The sequence below is a fragment of the Marmota monax genome, unplaced genomic scaffold, assembly GCF_021218885.2.
Source record: "Marmota monax isolate L192 unplaced genomic scaffold, Marmota_monax_Labrador192_F-V1.1 WCK01_AAM20220418_F8-fsc00055, whole genome shotgun sequence".
Taxonomy (NCBI): Eukaryota; Metazoa; Chordata; class Mammalia; order Rodentia; family Sciuridae; genus Marmota; species Marmota monax.
The window spans coordinates 5,673,824-5,693,536 of NW_026695205.1; the positions used below are offsets into that span (position 1 = coordinate 5,673,824).

General features: G+C 42.3%; 1 protein-coding gene across 2 annotated transcripts in view; it reads left to right on the plus strand.

Annotated features, from left to right (window-relative positions):
- Positions 1-3,459: 3,459 nt before the first annotated feature.
- Positions 3,460-19,713, plus strand: part of Ankrd45 (ankyrin repeat domain 45) — a 32,674-nt gene continuing 16,420 nt past the window's right edge. For both annotated transcript variants that reach the window (XM_046430124.2, XM_046430123.2), the window contains exons 1-2: positions 3,460-3,514; positions 9,006-9,345. In XM_046430124.2, coding sequence (XP_046286080.1) covers positions 9,021-9,345 — 325 coding nt within the window. In that variant the 5' untranslated portion in view covers positions 3,460-3,514; positions 9,006-9,020. The remainder of the gene's footprint in view (positions 3,515-9,005; positions 9,346-19,713) is intronic.

Genomic DNA, 19,713 nt, shown 5'->3' on the forward strand with positions numbered 1-19,713 from the left:
TGATGTGGGTTTGTCTCTGTGTTTTCCATTCTATTCCATTGGTCTTCATGTCTATTTTGAAGTCAATACTATGCTGTGTTTGTTACTATATCTCTGTAGTATAATTTGAGATCAGGTATTGTAATGCTTCCCATGTTACTCTTCTTCTTCAGTATTGCCTGGGCTATTCTGGGTCTTTTATTCTTCCAAATGAGTTTTAAGACTGTTTTTATTCTAGTACTGTGAAGAATGACATTGGTATTTTGATGGGATATTGAATCTGTATAATACTTTTGGTAACATCCCAGACCTTTTAAACTTTGAGACAGGGTTTCACTAAGTTGCTGGGGGTCTTGCTAAATTGCTGAAGCTGGCCTCAAATTTGAGATCCTCCTGCCTTGGCCTCCCAAGCTGCTGAGATTACAGGTGTAGGTTACCCTCCTCCTTGCCACTAGGCCATTAATTAGAATTAAGTCACAAAATAACTTGGGTCTGACAATGTATTGGTTTGCTAGGGCTGAATGGCTGGGTGGCCTAACTGCATGAGGCCCTTCCTCAGGAGAGGAAGGATGGGCAGGTGAAGACAATGGTGTCCCCCACTTCCTTCTCCCCTGCTGTGGACATCAGCTGTATGCATAAGCAGGTTTGTAGGGACACACCAGGGCAGTGGCTTTAATATTATCTAATTACTACTGGAAAGACTTGCTTAAGATAAACCATTTTGACACAAAATTACTACTTTGGGTAGGCATCTTCTAATATGTAATTAATTTATAGTTAAGCAGTAGCAATCTTTCATGTGTTTCAAACCAGATTGAACTGGGTTCAAATCCTGGTCCAGTTCCTTACTAGTTGTGTGATCTTAGGTAGTAGTTCAACCTTCCTAAGTATCAGTTTCAAGAACATCATCACCTTCACAGGGTTGCTACAAAGATCACAGAAAATTTGCATGAAGCCAGGCATGATGGCACATAACTGAAATTCAGCTTCTTGGGAGGCCGAGGCAGGCAGATCACAAGCTCAAGACCAGCCTGGGCAACTTAGCAAGACTCTGTCTCAAAATAAAATAATTTTTAAAAAAGGGCTGGGGATGCATTTCAAGGGTAAAGCATTTACTGTGTATTTACAAAGCCCTGGGTTCAATCCCTAGCAACACACACACACACACACACACACACACCAATTTATATGTACTTAACATAACTTCAAATAACTTTTCGTATCTTAGCATGTAAAGTTACCTTGGAGTAATTTTCTTAACTAGTTTATCCTGGTAATAATTTTCTGGAGCTGATCTAATTTCTGAGTCAGAAGGTCTGAACAGTGCCTACATCATCTGCTCCTTAGCCATCTGCTCACCAGGCCTTCACTGACTTGTATGGATCTCCATACTTAGTACCCAAGAGTTATTGCTGAGGTGTCTCCTGCATACTGCACTTAGCCCCTTCAGATCCAGTGGCTTTTTCCAAAACAGCACTCTCATGTCAAGTTTGGAGGGGGCATGGCTAGGGGTTGGAGGGGATCAGGGAGCCTTCCTGCTACATCTGGGCCACACCTGGGCTCAACTCTCCTGCAAAAGCCTATTTTTAACCTGACCTACTTAAATGTATCACATGGTTATTTGACATGGAGTTCAAGCAGAGAACAGGGTTGCTTTGTTTTTAGGGTTCTCAGACCTACTTAGTGTCTTGCCACCTTTGTAGTACTGGCATTCAGAGCTCTAAAAATAATCTTTAAGAACTCTAAATTTGAGTTGTTTAATGACACATAAAGCTTTCAAGAGGGGCTGGGGTTGTGGCTCAGCGGTAGAGTGCTTGCCTAGCAGGCACTGAGTTCGATTCTCAACACCACATACAAATAAATAAAATAAAGGTCCATCAACAACTAAAAAATATATTTTTTTAAAGAGAGAGAGAGAGAGAGAATTTTTTTTTAATGTTTTTATTTTAGTTCTCGGCGGACACAACATCTTTGTACGTGGTGCTGAGGATCGAACCCGGGCCGCACGCATGCCAGGCGAGGGCGCTACCGCTTGAGCCACATCCACAGCCCATTAAAAAATATTTTTAAAAAAGATTTCAAGAAACACTTGTATTTGGGAATTCTTCATGTCCTGTGAAGTTGAATCAAAAACAGAATCATGTAAAATTACTCATCTAAGTTATCTTCTGTCTGAATATTTAAAAATTCCAAAAATAAAGCCCACAAAAAAGAGAGAACATATTAAAAGTGAAATAACTAAGTTTTGCTCATCACCAATCTCAGTAGGAAGTGAGTGTATGGAGGAGCAATGTGCTGCACGGTAATATCAGCAGCAAGATTGCAGCTGACAGACTTCTAGACTATTGTTCTTGTCTATAATGCCGAATTCCAAGATCTTGACTACCACCATTTACTTAAGAAAAGTTTAACAATAATTACATTAAAAATTCAGATTTGTTCTTATATTCCAGAATTTCATATTTACAATGGTGATATTTTGCTTGGGCCATAGGCCAAATATTCATTTTAAAACTAAGCTGTTGGGCTAGGGATGTGGCTCAAGCGGTAGCGCGCTCGCCTGGCATGCATGCGGCCCAGGTTCGATCCTCAGCACCATATACAAAGATGTTGTGTCCGCCGAAAACTAAAAAAAATTGAAAAAAAAAAATAAAAAAAAATAAATAGCAGAAGGATTGCAAGTTCGAGGCCAGTCTCAGCAACTTATGGGGCCCTAAGCAACTTAGGGAGACTCTGTCTCAAACAAAACAAAACGAAAAACGAAGTTATTCAAACCTTTGACTCAATGTTCAGGACCTCAGGACCCCTCTAAACTCTTTAATGATTTCTTTATAAAAATAGGAAAGAAAAAAAATTCTTTCCTTCACACTTGTCTTCAGCACAAAAATTTCCCAGTCTTCACCCTGTGATTGACTTGAGCTTTTATGTACCTCACTGCGCAAGCCTGGCCCTTCTCCGCTGGTTTCTTTCTATACCCCATCCTCCTCCTCTGCCTCCCCTTACCCCCGTGGTGTTCTGAATCTCAGATTCCTGAATCCAGAGGCATCCGGTGTCCAGGTTCCTCTGCTCCGACCCAGTTGGCACTCTGAAGCCAGGAAACGCTCCTGGGAGGTGATGAGGACCATAACCAGAGGAGAAAGAGCCCCAGGACCTAGAGTCGAGCACGCCATCAGGTCCCTCGCAGTTTGCAGAAAGCATCATCCCTGCGGCAAAGGCTTCCATCCTCACAGGTCGCGGCCAACCCACGCGCACCCCTGTGTCACATTTTAAATCGTAAAATAAACGAAGATCAGATTACGGAGAATTCACAGAATACAGACCGAACCCGCACGCCAGGGTCCGGACCGCGACCTGTCACTGGCCCGGCTCCTGCTCCCCGGCCCCCGGTCCCTGCTCCCCGAGCCCCGGCCCCCGCTCCCCGCGCCAGCGCCCGCGCCGCGCCCCGCACCTTTGCAGCGCCGACTCGCGCGGGGGGCGCGGGGGGCGCGGGGGGAGGCGCCGTCGCCATGGTGACGCGAGGCCGCGCCGGCGAGCGGTGAGTGGGGCCGGCGGGCCGCTAGCCGGGGGTCGCGGCGGGGTGGCGGGCATCGTCTCGGGGCTGCCCGGGCCGGGCCGGTGGCCTCTGCGCGGCCCGGGCTCCGCGCCCCCCGCCCCGCGCGGCCGTGGCCACCCGCACCCCGCAGCCGCGGCCCCTCGCGCAGGACCCCTGGTTGGCGGCGGGCCTGCGTCAACGCCTGGGCGCGCAGAGCGGGGCGCACGGCCTCCTGGAGCCGCGGCTCGGGGTCCGGGGAGACCACAACGGGAGACTTTTTCTATTTCTTTTTTTAAAGAAAGAATTCAATTGTCTTGAACGACCCTTCGGGGTCTATAACTTCAGACCGCCCGTCGCCTCCTGCCCCTTTGTTTTTGCCGAGCCCCGGATTCCTCCCTCCACTTCGCAGCCCCTCTCCGGGGAGGCGCGCCGGGACCTCTCCACCCGGCTGGTGTGGAAGTCCGTCCTCTTCTCCCTCCATCGCGCTTGGCTTTCCGTCCCGCGTCTGCGGTCGCTGCTCATGTACTGGAGTCTTCCCTAGAGACTGTGAAGGCCTGACCTCTGTGATTTCCTATTGTGGGGCCTCAGCAGTCTCAAAAGGCTGCAGAGCGTGTAGGTGGAAGGAAAAGGTGCTGCACTTGCTGCCCCCCAGGCAGTCATTGAGGCCCAGCGTTGTTGCCTCATTTCAGAAAAGTTGCCTCATTAATAATCAGGATTAAGATTTGCCGTTATGCCTTTGTAGTTCCTTCTCTGTCCCCTCCAATGCTCATATTCTCTATGAAACCTGTTATATGTAGCAGGGTTGCAATTTTGTTACATATTATTTCTTGGGTGGGCAAAGAAATTTACTTTTGTCTATTACTCCTCTAGTTTCTTATTCAGTATTTGGACAGAAAGAATTTAAATGTCCAATTGGTTTTAAAGTTTAGCTCAATCTAAACTGGTGTTTAATTTCTTAGGTTCAAATGCTTAGGTTCTTAGATAACGTCTCTGATCCTCCTTGAGATGGTGCTCTGGGTATATATATGGGTGCTGGAGAAGTGGCAGCCATATGCCGTCTCTGGGGCCGCTCTCTTAGTCAGTTGGTGTTTCTTGCCTTGATGGTGCTCTTGGTTAGATACAACCTGTGGTTCATTGGTGGCTCTCAGGCTGCACCAAGCTACTGCTGTGACTCCCTTCAGCCCTGGTTGGAGTATTTTCTACACAGCCTTCCCTCAAACATTTTGGTCTCGGGACTCCACTATACTCTTAAATATTAGTGATCTCTAAGAGCTTTCCTTTTGTGGGTTCTATCTATCATCAATATTAGAGATATAGTACAAATTAGAAATTGAACTGAGAATCTTAGAAATTATTCTTTTAAAAACAATAAATAAACTCATATGATAACATAAATTGTGCATTTCTCACAAAAAAAATGACTTCTAAAAAATTTAACAAGAAAGTGGCATTGTTTTACACAAGTGCAGATGTCTTAAATTCCTGGTCTCATAGAGCACAGGGTTTTCTTTTTGCTTCTCTAGTCATTTGTTGCAATATGTTGCTTTAGTTGAAATATATAAGGAAAATTCCTTCTCATATGATATAGTTGGAAAAAGGAACATTTAAATAGTATTTTCAGATAATTGTGCATGTTCTTCATTTGATTGCACAGAAACTTGAAAAGTGGTAGTTTATTAAAGCTAGTTGCAATGTGGAATCTGAAGCTCTAGCAATGAGATTTTCATACTGTGTTTCATTAAAACCTATTTCTCTGTCTTTGTGTTTTAAGCCATGAGGTCTGGCTAGGTTGCCTGGGCTCATAAGATCCTCCTGCATCAGCCTCCCTAGTAGTTGGGACTATAGGTGTGTACCACCATTCCTGGCTTGGCTTATACTGGATTTTTACCTGTTCCTGATTTTGTGACATCATGGAAAATGGTGAAGAGTAAATCAGATTTGATAAAATAATGGTTTACTTAGTTATATCAGTTTTCCAAATGTTAGCATATGTCATGCTATAATATTTTTTAAAAACCACTTTCATTAGTATCACCACTAATCACAGAACAATATTGGGGAACTGTTATGGTCACACTAGCCAATACATAGCCAATACAAGTTTTTTTGTATTAGTTGATGTTTTCCAGAACCAATACAATGTGTGTGTGTGTGTGTGTGTGTGTGTGAATAAATAAAAAAGATTTATTAATCCCCAAATCAAAAATTTGAAATGCTTCAAAATCCAGTAAAGCCTATGCAAATATTTCAAAATACAAAAAAAAAAAAAAAAAAAAAGAAGAAGAAGAAAAAAGAAAAGAAAAAAAAAAGGGACATTCTTCTGGTCCTAAGGGGTTGACCATAGACTGCAGTGGGTTGAGGGTTGTCCCTGGTCCAGTGGTCTTGAATCCCTGGGGATCCCAAGGCATTTTCAGGAAGTCCACCAGTACAACTTTTTTCATAAGAAGTGTTCACCAGTGAGACATTTCCAGCCTTTGCACATCACTCACGTGTGTATGTGGCTCTCCAAGGGTGATGGATGTCCAGTAGCATTACAGCACCGCCCGTCTCAGTCTCAGTGCAGAGCAGACTTGGTGATCCGCGTCTTCTACTAAGCCCAATGTTAAGGAGATTTGCAAAACTGTAAAATGGTGCGGCTCTGCTCACTGCTCTATTTGCTTTGGAAAATATAGTTGCTTTTTATAAACTATATATTTTTATGTTTACATAAAATTGTTTTAGGATGAATTAATAAGTACTTAAGGATTTTTCAGTTTTTACTTCTAACATGGTAAATATCGATAAATATAACCCACATAAACAAAAATTCCTTGGGGGTTCTCAATTTTTAAGACTGTTTAAAGCCCTGAGATCAAACAATTTGAGAACCACTTGTCCTGATCTTGTTGGTTCTGGGCTGATACGGAGATTGAGCTCTATTGAAGGGTATACCAAAAGGAGCTTTGAGTCTTTTTGTCTGAAGAAAAGTATTGGGAATTGCAAACCTTACTTTTAATAATTACCAAATACAGCCAGGTGTGGTGGAGCATGCCTGTAATCTCAGTGACTTGGGAGATTGAGACAGGAGGATCACAAGTTTGAGGCCAGCCTCAGCAATTTAGTGAGACCTCATCTTGCCCTGGGTTCGGTCTCCAGTACCATCTGGGAGGGAGGAAATTACTGAACATAAATACTTATCAAGAATTGTCCTACGTCTAGAAGTGACAGAAAAGAGATATGAGGCTTCATTCCTGTCTCCAGCAATCTAAGTGGGTTGTCTTTACATACTTGAAACAACTTAAAAATAGTATAAGACCATATTTGATAAGTTGCGTGGTATAGACTCTATATAACAGCCTTTGGAGTGCAGAGGAGAGAGGCCAGGGTGTTTTAAGAGAGCAACCCAGGGAAGAAGGTGGTTTTATGGTTGGCCTAGATTGGATTTGGTTAGTTGGAATGGAAGAGATCAAAAGCTCTTCTAGGCCCAGTAGCAGGAGTGCCTCTGAGGTTCAAATAGAGTTTCTGGTGTCTTTATGGTCTCATGTCTGGGCCCTGGCTGGGCCAGCAAGGAAAGGCATTCCAGACACTTCCTGCCTGTCTTGTCAAAGGTTTGAAAATAGAGATCTGCTGCAGAAATGTTTTGGACGGTCACAGCTGCTATTAATAGTGTGACCAGATCATTTAATGTGTGGTAGTTACGGACATGTTGGAGAGTGGAGGTGGATGCCATTAAAAATTACCAGTATGTGGTACCGTCCTGGCTATGTTGTGACATTTGTCACTCAAGCTATTATCCTTAAGCACTGCTGTTAGTTTCCTTCCTATTGGTTTCTTAGGATATTCAAGACTAATTTTTTTCACACTGTGGATTGCAAACATTTACTAGATTAAGAAATCAATTTAGTAGGTGATACCCAGCCTTAAAAAAAAATAAAACCAACATTTCACATGTAGTAAAGAGAAATATTATTTTGTTTAAAATATGTATGTAAATATACTAATTCATGCAATGTACCCAGGGCAAAACAGTAATAGCTGATGAACAATAAGTTATTTGGAGCTGGGTGCAGTAGTGTACACGTGTAATCCCAGTGACTCAGGAGGCTGAGGAAGGAGGATCACAAGTTTGAAGCCAGTCTGAGCAATTTAGCAAGATCCTGAATCAAAATAAAAATAGAAAGGGCTAGAGATGTACCTCAGTGGTAGAGCACCCATGAACTCAATTCCCAGTACTAAGGAAAAAATAAAGCAAACCCCCCAAAGTGACTCCATTAATAGAAGTTACATATTTGCATGCATGATTAAAACAAATAATATATACTATATATCTAATAGAAATAATATAAGCAATGTAAAAATAACATATTTGTATTTGGACAGGATATTCACCTCATGGTCTAAATTAGTTGTGCAGGCTTCAGCCATCATGCCTATAATCCAGTGAGAAGGGATCATGCTCTCCTAGAAGTTACATCCTGCATATCTGCTTCCATATTATTGTCTACCACTTGCACCTATGACCACACCATGTTGTAAGAGAGACTGGGAGATAGTTCTATTCCACAACAAAGGCTGGTTTTAAAAAAGCCTGGTTACAAGAAAAGTAGGTGAAATTCTAATAGGTATGGAAAATGAAAAATCCCCAAAATAATGTGGTCTGAGAAAAAGGGAGTAAAATAGAAAGCCATGCACTGACAGCTTTCATCTCCCAAGACAGATGCTTTCCTGTGCTAATTGTAGGCAGGAAGGAGGTGTCTCATAGTAAAGTGATGGCCTCTGAGGGCACTGACCTTCCTTGGAGTAAATCCTCCCAGATTCGGAGCACAGACTCTGACCCAAGAGCTCAAATTCCTAAGCACTCAAACTGACCCCTTCACTGATAGATGAACAAACCCCAGACCCTGGGTGCCCACCAGACCACCCCTCAGGATAACCTGAGCTGATTGTGAGGTTTGCGTTCGTTACGGTCTCACGAATTCTATCCCTGAACAAGGGGGGATTACACCCTGGGAGGACAACCGGGAGTCTGAGTCTGAGTCCCATTCCAGGCGCTGCCCTTCACGGGGGTGGGGGGGCGGGAGGGCTGGAAATGAACAGGAACCAGGGCGCTCTGGAGGGTCAGAACACAGGAGCCAATCAAATATGGTCTTATCCTATTGATAAGTTGGTTCTAATGATCAGTTACATATCTCACTTCTCCCCAAGAGAGGCCCTTGTTTAGGCCAGTAGGCCTCTTCAGACTTCTCTGTCAATCTTTTCCCAAGGAACTCAGCTCACTTTGATCTTTGACCTCTGCTATATCACACATTAGCATTTTAGTATACACTTAATGAATTTACTCATTATAGATGCACAATAAGCTTTATTGGTTGGATAGCCAAAATATCCAATTTTATAATTGTTTTCAAGTGATTAAGTATTTTCACCCCATTTTCTAATTGATTAAATAAGTGAATAAATAAATACTGATGGGTTTGGAATCTCTATTCCTTATCATTACCATTTTTTTGTTTAGGTATTTTTGGAGTTAATGGAGCCAGAAGGACACTTAGAGCCAGAGAGTTCAGAAAAATCTGTCTTCTCACAGCCAGAAGAAGATGAAGAATCCCAACAATCAAAGGCAGCGAGCCTTGAGAACCCTCTCCTGCGGCCTCTTCTCACAGGGGACATAGAAGGCTTGCGTAGGATTTTCGAGGACCCTGAAGATCCTCATCATGACCATGCCATGGAGCTACTCTTGGAAGAAGACATCGTTGGGAGAAATCTGTTGTACGCAGCTTGCATGGCTGGGCAAAATGACGTCATTAGAGCCTTGGCAAAGTATGGTGTGAATCTGAACGAGAAAACCACTGGAGGTATTTTGTCTTTTCTCTCTCGTCAGTATTCCTTATGACTACCTAAAGATGCCAGGTACTGTCTTTAAGGTTAGATAATTTCGATGGGCCTGATGTATACTTTACATATATGCATGCAGGTATGTGAACATGTGAATGGTGTATACCTGTAAATATATCGGTGTTGATATCGTGTTGCATAGTATTTTAAGAACACAGACTTCACTATTTATTATCTCTGTGGCTTAGCAAATTACCTAAGCTTTTTAATTTCTATTTCTTCATCTCAGAAATTAGGATAATAGTTGTATTTTTCTTATAGGGTGTTCTGAAGATTTAACTTAGCTAATAAATACAAAAATATCACTGTGCGTGGCCCATAGTGAAATGATATATTGTAAATGCCCAATAGTATTACTGTTTTCTCTTTGAAAATTTATTAACTTTTAGCAGTCATTATTGGATTATCTCTTTTAATTCAGTAATTTTTTTTCTGATAACAAATATGATACATGGTCTTGGTGGAAAATGAAAGAAAACAATCATCTCCAGTGAATAAGGATTATATATTCTCTCCCCACTCACGTGGAACATTGAAAAAACTGATCATATGTTGAGTCATAAGGGACATCTCAGCAGTATCACAAAATCTATAGCATGCAGTCTGTGGTCTCTGGCCATCGCAAAATAAACTTAGAAAATGTAACAAAAGATAACCATAATTTTGGAAACAAACACTTTAAATAACCTGTTGGTCACGGAAGATATCATGGAAATTAAGAAATCTTTAAGTGACGATAGGATCACTATGTATTAAAATTCTAGTTGAATGCATATATTAAACTGTAGGAAACAGTTAAGATCAATAAGAAAAGCATCTAACTCAAGAAGTTAGAAGGAAAAAAAAAATCAACCCTGAGGGCCGGGGAGGGGCTCAGTGGTGGATCACTGGCCTGGCATGCAGAGGCCCTGGGCCCAGTCCCCAGCACAAAGACCAAGTGAGTAACCAAAGGAAATGAAAGGAACAAAGCAGTAGGGGGAATAATGACACTGGAAATAAGGAGCCAAAATCTGGCTCAGCGATAATATCGATCAAGCAAGATAGAGAGAACACAATTTGTATTTGGAATTGAAAACATGGAATATGAACAGATAAAAGCCTAAGATTAAAAAAATAATTAGAAACTATTATAACCAACTTTGTGACAATGCACTTGAAAACTTGGATGAAATGGATATATTTCCAAAAACATTAATTATCAAAATTGATTCAAGGAAAAAATAGAATTCTTGACTAGATCAATGGTTATTAAAGAAATTGAATAAGCAATCCAAATCTGTCTCTTTTGCCCTTATGTCACCACCAAATTCCAAATGTAAAGGTAAGATCTACTAATTTTCTTTTTTTGTACCAGGGATTGAACCCAGGGGTCTTAATCACTGAGCCGGATTCCCAGCCCTTTTTTTACATTTTATTTTGAGACAGGGTCTTGCTAAGTTGCTTAGGGCCTCGATAATTACTGAGGCTGGCTTTGAACTTGCATACTCCTGGCTCAGCCTCCTGAGCTGTGGGATGACAGGTGTATGTTACCATGCGTGGCTTATTGTAAACCTTTGTGGTTTTGTGTAGTGATAAAAGGTTTGAGTCCTCTCTCTTGTCATTTGGATGTTTTCCCTGTCAATGAGCTTTGTATTTTCACTTGTTTTCATGATGGGATGGAACACTCCTTAAGAATTTCTTATAAGGCCAGTTTAGTGGTGATGAATTCGTTCAATTTCTGCTTCTCTGATAAAGATGTTCTTTTTCCGTTTCTGAAGGATAGCTTTGCTGGGTATAGAATTCTTGGCTGGCAGTTTTTCTTCTTTCAGGGCTCTGAATATATCGTTCCATTCTCTCCTGTGCTGCCAGGTTCCTACTAAAAAGTCTGCTGTTAGTCTAACGGGAATTCCCTTGTAAGTGACTGTTTTCTCTTTCTGACTTTAGCTTTTAACAGCTTAATTATCATGTGATAATTACCATTACCTTTTGGGTTGAGTTTAATGGGGGTTTCTTTGCTTCATGGATCTGTCTTGGGAAGTGTTAAACTACTCTTTCTTTCTTTTTCAGCTACCATTTCTTTCCATGCACTTTTTATGCCTTTCTTTGTCTCTCCTGCCTCAGGCCACCATCTTGTGGATTGGTTCCTTTATTGGTATCTCATAGATTCTGTGAGCTTTCCTCACTCTTTTTCGTTCTTTATTCCTTCTTCTAAATTTTTCATCAAAATACTTGACTTCAAGTTCAAGAAATTATTTCTGCTTCATCTGATCTGTTTTTATTTTTTTTTTTTTGCTTTCAGTTGTATATATATATTTTTTCATTTCATTCATTGACTGTCCCAGATGCAAAATATCTGCTTGGTTCTTTTTTTATATTTATCTTTTTGTTGAACTTTTAATTCAGATCATGAGTTTCTTTCTGATTTTATTGAATTTTTTGTCTGTATGATCTTATATTTTCTGAACTTCCTTAAGATTACTATTTTGAATTCCCTCTTGGGCACTTTATAAATTTCCTTTTCTTTGGACTCTGTTGCTGGAGAATTAGTATGTCCTTGGCGGTGGTACTTTCCTTGCTTTTCTATGTTTCTTCTGTCTCTCACAATGGTATCTACACGTCTAGTGCAATAGTTCCTTTTTCCAGTTTAATGGATGATTTTGTCTTTTCCCCCATAGGGAGAGGCCTTTTCTTGTGAACAGAGGGTAGGGTGTATCAGCTTTGATTGTGGATGGACCCATGGCATGGATTCGTTCAGCTGCAGTCCTGGTAGTGATGTCTGCAGTAGCATCAGTGGCCTGTGCTGTGAGTGTTTGTAACCAGGGTGGTATGACACTGTATTTTGTGGGGGAGATTTGGTACGGGGCTGGCTGCTGGGCCGTTTGTGGGTGTTTGCAAATGCCGCGGGCTGTTGGCTTTATGGTGGGTGTGCTGCTGTCCACCTTGCTGCCAGGCTGGGTTTGGAGATGCAGGGCCACTGCAGTTTAGCTAACCTGTTTGGCTAAATGGTGGACTGGATTCTTGTATGCACAGGTGCTGCACCTTGGCTGGCTGTGTTGACAGGCTCCTTGGTGTGACAGGGCTGACTTTTGGCTGGCTGTTGCATTGAGTGTGGGTGCACATGGGCCACCAGCCATGTTAGTTTCACCTTTGTGCAAATCTGCCAATTCTCTGGGGTTTGGGGTATAATGTGGGTTTGAAAATCTGGGTCTTGGTCTTTCTCCCAGGCCTGTGCTTTGGCTGGGTCATGGTGCTGTGGCTGTGTACTCGGGAGAATGACAGCCAAGTCTTGGGAATGGAGATACACTGTGGACACTAACCTCTAAGACAGGGTATACTCTAGAAGTAGGTTGAGTTTCAGGATGGTGCCAACCATAGCAGCTTAGCTCATGCAGGGTGTCGGAGGCATTTACAATGTGGGCTCCCTTTGTGGCAATACATCCATGTGAACTCTGGGAAGTTCTCCAAACTGTATTTGGGGCCTGTGGGGGCTGAGGAGTCTCCTGTGTGATCATCTGCTGCAGCAACAGGGACTGTTGGGGGTCTCTAGCTTGAAGTCCATCTTGGCCAAGTCAATCCAGAATTCAGACAGGAGAGGAGAGACGGGGTGTCTTGCTCTCCTCTCTATGGTGTTCCCTTGGGTTTTGCATCCCACAGGGATCCTGCCACTTCCTAGCTATTCTCTAGTGAACTTCCTCGGTCCCTCTGGCCAGAATATACATGTTTATCTTTGTTGTGGTCTTTTTTGTGGCAGTGGATGAGTGATAGGCTATTCTGTTCAGCCATCCTGCTAATATCACTCTCCATTTTTTTCTATTTATGAACATAATGTTCATTATTTGTTTAATTTTTATGTCACTTTGAAGTGCTACTCAGCATAAGAAAAATATTTCAAGGGAAAGAAATTAAAATTGAGAACATTTATACTATTATAGTTTCTGTGAATTAAGGAAAGACTGTGGTTATTTAGGGATAGCAGTGGAATACACTCAACCAGAATCTAGAGTGCTAGAGCTCTGTTGGGGCATAAGAAACCATCCTCCAGAATTAAAAGACTTTGGGGTGAAGACTGCAGTGTATGGGTCTCTGTAAAGTGAGAAGATATGTGCCGTTTATTTGTGGATGGTACTCAGAAATGAAAGAAGGAAAATCATTTTCAAGATTAGCGATGAATCATGTTTGCATTAGGATATCCTTTCCTTTAGATATTAATTTTGGAGAGTTGGATGTTTTGATCCAGAGAGAGGAATATGAAACTGTTTTTGGTCTCAGCTCTGTGTATTGCCAGCTTTCAGCCTATTTGGAAGTGGCTTGTTTTGTGACTGAGCCGAGGACGGGCCCTCACATCACTCAGTTCGTTGACATGGAGCTCTGTCTGGTCCTGGCGAGGCTTTGGTCACCAAATCCAAACCCATTGCCATTTGGTGAGTTTGTGGTTGGGCAAGAAACAGAAATGTAAACAAATGACGACACATGGTAGGATAAGGGCCAGCGGTATTTCAGGGCCGAGATTAGCCAGCTTTACCTGGGAGCGTTGGGAACGTTCGGGGAAGGTTTCATAGAGGGGAAATGTTTATGTTGAATCTTGAAGAAGGTCTAAGAGTTTACCTAGCATTGAAGGAGAGGGGAGAGATGGGGCAGGGCAAGCAGCAGCGATCGCATGATCAGGTACTAGCATTCCAGTATTTCTGCTATTCTGGAATGCTCACCTACCATTTTTAAAAATATTTACTTTTTTTAGTTGTAGTTGGAAAGAATATCTTTATTTTATTTTTTATATATTTTCATGTGGTGCTGAGAATTGAACCCAGGGCCTCACACATGCTAGGGGAGCACTCTGCAGCTGATCCATAACCCCAGCCCCTCACCTACCATTTTAAGAAACCAAAATAGTGGTCTCTAAGAAAACAGATATGATCGTATTATTGATTGATTTATTTCAATTCTCAGATAAAATATATATATTTATCATGTACAACATGAGTGTTGAAGTATGTATACACAGAGGAATGGTTAAGTCTAGATAATTGACATTTGTATTAATTCACATTGTGTATTAGTCCATTTTCCATTGCTGTAGCAAAATACCAGAGGCTGGGTAATTTATAAAAAGAAGAGTTTATTTAGCTCTTTATTTAGCTTATTTAGTTTTGGAGGCTCAATGAGGTGGTGCCAGCATTGGCTCAGCGTGGCCCGAACCATTCGGCTGATGGAAGACTTCCAACTTTAGGCAGACATCATGCTGGATGGCATCATGGTGGGAGCACGTATGAGAGGGAGAGACCACAAGGTGAGACTGGAAGGCAGAGTAGGGGCCTGACCTGATCTTTTTGTACAACCCTCTCATGAGAACGAATTCAGAGTCTTGTGGAGGTCTCTTAGTCCCTTCCAACAACAGCACCGGCAGTGGCCCAACCAGCACCCACTAGGTTCTTCCTCTTAAAGGTCCTACTACCTCTTATATTACCACACCGGGGGACCACGCTTCCATCACACGAACCCTTGGGGAAACTCAGACTGTATCCACAGTTATCATTTTTTGTTGTGACAATGGCATTTTATTTATTTAGATTTTTTTTTTTTTTTTTTAGTTTTAGGTGGACACAATGCCTTTATTTTTATGCCGTGCTGAGCTCAGCTTGAACCCAGTGCCTCACACATGCTAGGCGAGCACTCTACCACTGAGCCCCAGCCCCAGCCTGACAATGGCATTTTAAAAATAAGAGATTTCAATCATTTATGGGTTGAGAACAGTATCAGTGATTTAATTACTCAATGTTTACAGAAAGCAAGTTGAGGTCTACAAAATTAGATGGTCCACGTTGTGATGTTGCAAAATTGGTTATAAAAAATTTAATGTGAATCCTACAGTTTTGAAATTGGTTGAGAAGATGTAATGGAATTTTCTTTTGTATGTGAAGAAAGTAAAAATGATAAATATAAACCTGTAATTTTTGGTGGGGAGAGAGCTTACTCTCAAAAATAAAAAGGTTGTAGCACTAACTGAAATGCAGAAAGCTGTTCAAAGAGACACATTTCTGTTTTCAAGTTGGTGATGGGATAACTTTAAGATAATTTGAAGGAAAGTGTTTGGTCTTAGTATTAACAACCTTCTCATTATTATTCTTATTGAGTCATAAAAATATCGGTGGCTGAAAAATTTTGTATAAAAATATCCTGGTGATACTACTGACATACTTGAAAAAAAAAATCAACCAATGTTTCATTTATAATTGCCATGGTTAAACATTTTATTCATTTACAGTGTGTTTGTTTCATTAAACCTTCGTTTTATTATTAATTTTATCTGATGATTTATAATGCTAACAGAATGACTGTATTAATTATGCTAATTAGAAGAGCATTCCAAGCCCAGTTTTGTAAAATATTGGCGTAATACTATGCAAACATAAAATGAACATTCATTTTATTCTAGGACTATAATTACCATTCCAGACAGAAGAACTGCATTGTGAAGTCCTGGCAGTGAGCAGCAGCGTGGTTGGGGAATTCACATAGTCTGGTACTGCTGGAGGTGGGCAGGCTGTGAGATGTGAACTAATCGGTTGAATCGTTTGCTGCACGGCCCGATACTAGCTCCTGGATTGTTCTGGATTTGATCTCCTCCTTGGGAGCTCATTAATTTATATATGAAAGTGCTCATCCGCTCTGGGCTTCCCTCTCCTCCTTTGTAGCTGAGAACAACACTGGTACCTGATGCCCAGGCCACAGGATCAGCATGAGTTTAAAGGAGAGCAATCTCTGCACAGGGGAGAAGTTCCCTGCTCCTCTCTGGTCTTTTGCTCTACCACGAACTGCCTCTCAATTTACTCTGCTTTCCAGTAATCTTCCATAAAGAGGTTTTTCTCCTCCCAGACTCAATCCGAATGCTTCCCAGGTCCAGCATGGCCCCTTGCTTCCTGTGGGGGTTCCCAGCATTCCCCTCCTGGAATCCAGTGCTCATGGCTGATGTTACAGGAGAACTTCAGGAAAACCGCTTTCTTATCTGGATGTTTTCTTAAATAATCTCAATTAGATGTTTTCTGTCTCTTGGGAAAGTGATAGGTTAATGCCCTATGAGGATCTGTGTGTTTCTTTCTAGAAAACAGACCATTCCAAGAAGGGATAAAACATGTAAAAGTTGCAAATCCTTGTAAAATCATTTGCCACTTCACCTATTTAATTCAAGTCTCTCACAACCTGCCTACTACCTGGTAAAAGCCTCTGTTCAGAAGTCTTGCTTGCTTTTTTTTTTTGGTACCAGGGATTGAACTCAGGGGCACTTTACCACAGAGCCATATCCCCAGCCCCATTTTGTATTTTATTTAGATATGAGTCTCACTGAGTTGCTTAGCGCCTCACTTTTGCGGAGGCTGGCTTTGAACTCGCGATCCTCTTGTCTCAGCCTCCTGAGCCACTGGGATTACAGGCATGCACCACCACACCCAGCATTTGATTTTTTAAAAACTATGTTAAAAAATAGAAAATACCCCCATCCCACCCTTATAGGGTCGCAGGTGAACTTAAGAGCATTCTGATTAGATGTCAGCACTGGGCTATTACTTCAGCCCAGAGGGACTCAATGTGGGGAGAATATTTCCCCATTTGGAATGGCCTCAGCCGTGTTAGCAGTGTCTGGCCTGTACGTAAGGTCTTTCTCCCCAGCAGTCCAGGGACCCAAACCATTCAGCTGATGGAAGACTTCCAACTTTAGGCAGGAGGCAGTAATAATGGTGATATTTGGGTAGTTCTTGCACCCGCCCCTTTTAGAAGGTGCTGTGGACAGATGTGTTCCTCCAATTTATTTGTTGAAAACTTAATGATCAACAATGTTGGGAGGCGTGCCCTTTGGGGAGGTGTTTAGGTCACAAGGAGCCCTCGTGAGTGGATTAGTGACACTGTACCAAGGTGCGTGGGAGTGGAGTCACTCTTCTTGCTCTTCTGCCTCCTACACTGTGAGGGACCAGCAAGAAAGCCTGCATCTGAATGCTAGGCCCTGATAGTGGACTTCTCAGACCCACTGGGAGGAAACACCTTCTGTTCATTATAAATGACCAGTGTGTGGCATTCTGTGACAGACTAAGACAGGAATAAAGACATAATAAAATTCTTGGGTGAGTTTCTGGTAGTATTTTAATCTTTCTCACTTGATATTAAAAAAAAATGTTGTGCCAAAAAGTGGAGGTGATTCCTATTTTGGCTGATCCTCATGTAGTTCATTTTATCTCCTTTGGATTTCTTATAAACTCTATTATCCTTTCTGGTTATGACAGTTCACCACTTGGTCTAAAATAGTCCCATGAGTATGGGAATGTGGCAAATCAGGAGTCAAGAAACTTCCGGAACTGGAGGCAAATATTTGGGTGTTGTCTCCTGGCCCTTATAAACCTTCCATCTGACAATAGCCTCGGGTTTTAATCTTGCTTTGGTTAGTGTGGCCCTGGGGAAGGTATGGACTCTCTGACTTTGGCTTTGTACTGGGCCCTTTGATGGGCTGATACTACCCACCTCACAGTGTTATGGATTAAGTGAAAGAAGAGTGACTGGCACTCAATAGAGTCAACACATGGTTCATCCTGCGGCTTAGTTCTTCTTGTGGTGTACAGTATATAGTCAAGGGAGTTGTGTGTCCTTATCCAGGTCAATGTAATGGATTGTTATGCTTTCATGTTGCCTCAGCCTTCACTGTGAACCTACGTTTAACTTTCTGGTACCAGAAGCAGGGTTCATTCACTTTCCACACCAGCTCCACATCCAAATGGCTTGAGCTGGAGGCCAGAGTAAGAACTTAGATGCGTCTCTCCTGTCTAGCACAGTGCGCTCCCCACTCTCACTGTGTCTTTTCAGTGAACCGCCCAGCATTTGCCCACAAATGTGAAGTTTCGTCCTGTGTCCCTATATACTCTCTCTCTGCCTCTTTATTCCTGCCTTGCGTGACTTGGGCACAGAGGGCTGTCCTCTGACTCATTACACCCTTCTTGCCAGAGCCTGAGAGTCAGAGTCCTGAACATGTGCCCCAACGTGGAGGTGCGTTGATCTTGCTCCTTCCATCTGAGGAACCTGGGGCTTCCCTGGAGTTTTCCTGGGGCCACTAGGAGGACGCGAGGTCAGGGTCCTAGTGCCAGAGTGATGGTCAGGCAGGCATAGGCTGAAACGTCACACAAGAGCCACAGGACATATGCCAGTGTAAACACGCTTCAGGTGTGAGGGACTCTGGGTCATGGATTGGTCACAGCTTTAGGCTGTCCACCAGGGAAAGCAGTGTCCTGTGAAAGGCACACCAGCCTTCAGTTCCTCGTCATTTCCTGCTGGGGCCTGGTTGCCAGTTGCTCTGCTGCTGGGGGCTCTCAAAACAGTAAGTTAAAACAGTGAACTTTTATTTTCAAAAACAAACAGTCTGAAAAAGTCGTAAGGAAGCACCCCCTTTACAATTCATTCCTCCTGGTGGTCACCTCCGTAGGACTTAAGAAATCACTTTCTAATTTAGTAAGTCATAATTTTAGCTTTAATACAAATTATTATTATTATTTTTTTAAATTTTTTATTGTGGGTTGTTCAAAACATTACAAATTTCTTGACATATCATATTCCACACTTTGATTCAAGTGGGTTATGAACTCCCACCTTCACCCCATACACAGATTGCAGAATCATGTCAGTTACACATCCATTGATTTACAAATTGCCATACTAGTGTCTGTTGTGCTCCGCTGCCTTTCCCATCCTCCACCCTCCCCCCTCCCCACCTCTCCCCTCCCCTCCCCTCCTCTCTCTCTACCCCCTCCACTGTATAACCCTGAGGGTCTCCTTCCATTACCATGCAATTTCCCTTCTCTCTCCCTTTCCCTCCCACCTCTCATCCCTGTTAAATGTTAATCTTCTTCTCCTGCTCTTCGTCCCTACTCTGTTCTTAGTTACTCTCCTTATATCAAAGAAGACATTTGGCATTTGTTTTTTAGGGATTGGCTAGCTTCACTTAGCATAATCTGCTCTAATGCCATCCATTTCCCTGTAAATTCTATGATTTTGTCATTTTTTAACGCAGAGTAATACTCCATTGTGTATAAATGCCACATTTTTTTTATCCATTCATCTATTGAAGGGCATCTAGGTTGGTTCCACAGTCTTGCTATTGTGAACTGTGCTGCTATGAACATCGATGTAGCAGTGTCCCTGTAGCATGCTCTTTTTAGGTCTTTAGGGAATAGACCAAGAAGGGGAATAGCTGGGTCAAATGGTGGCTCCATTCCCAGCTTTCCAAGAAATCTCCATTCTGCTTTCCAAATTGGCTGCTAATACAAATTATTTATTTCTAAACCAAAGCACACACAGTTGTGGCAATTTGTGTGACG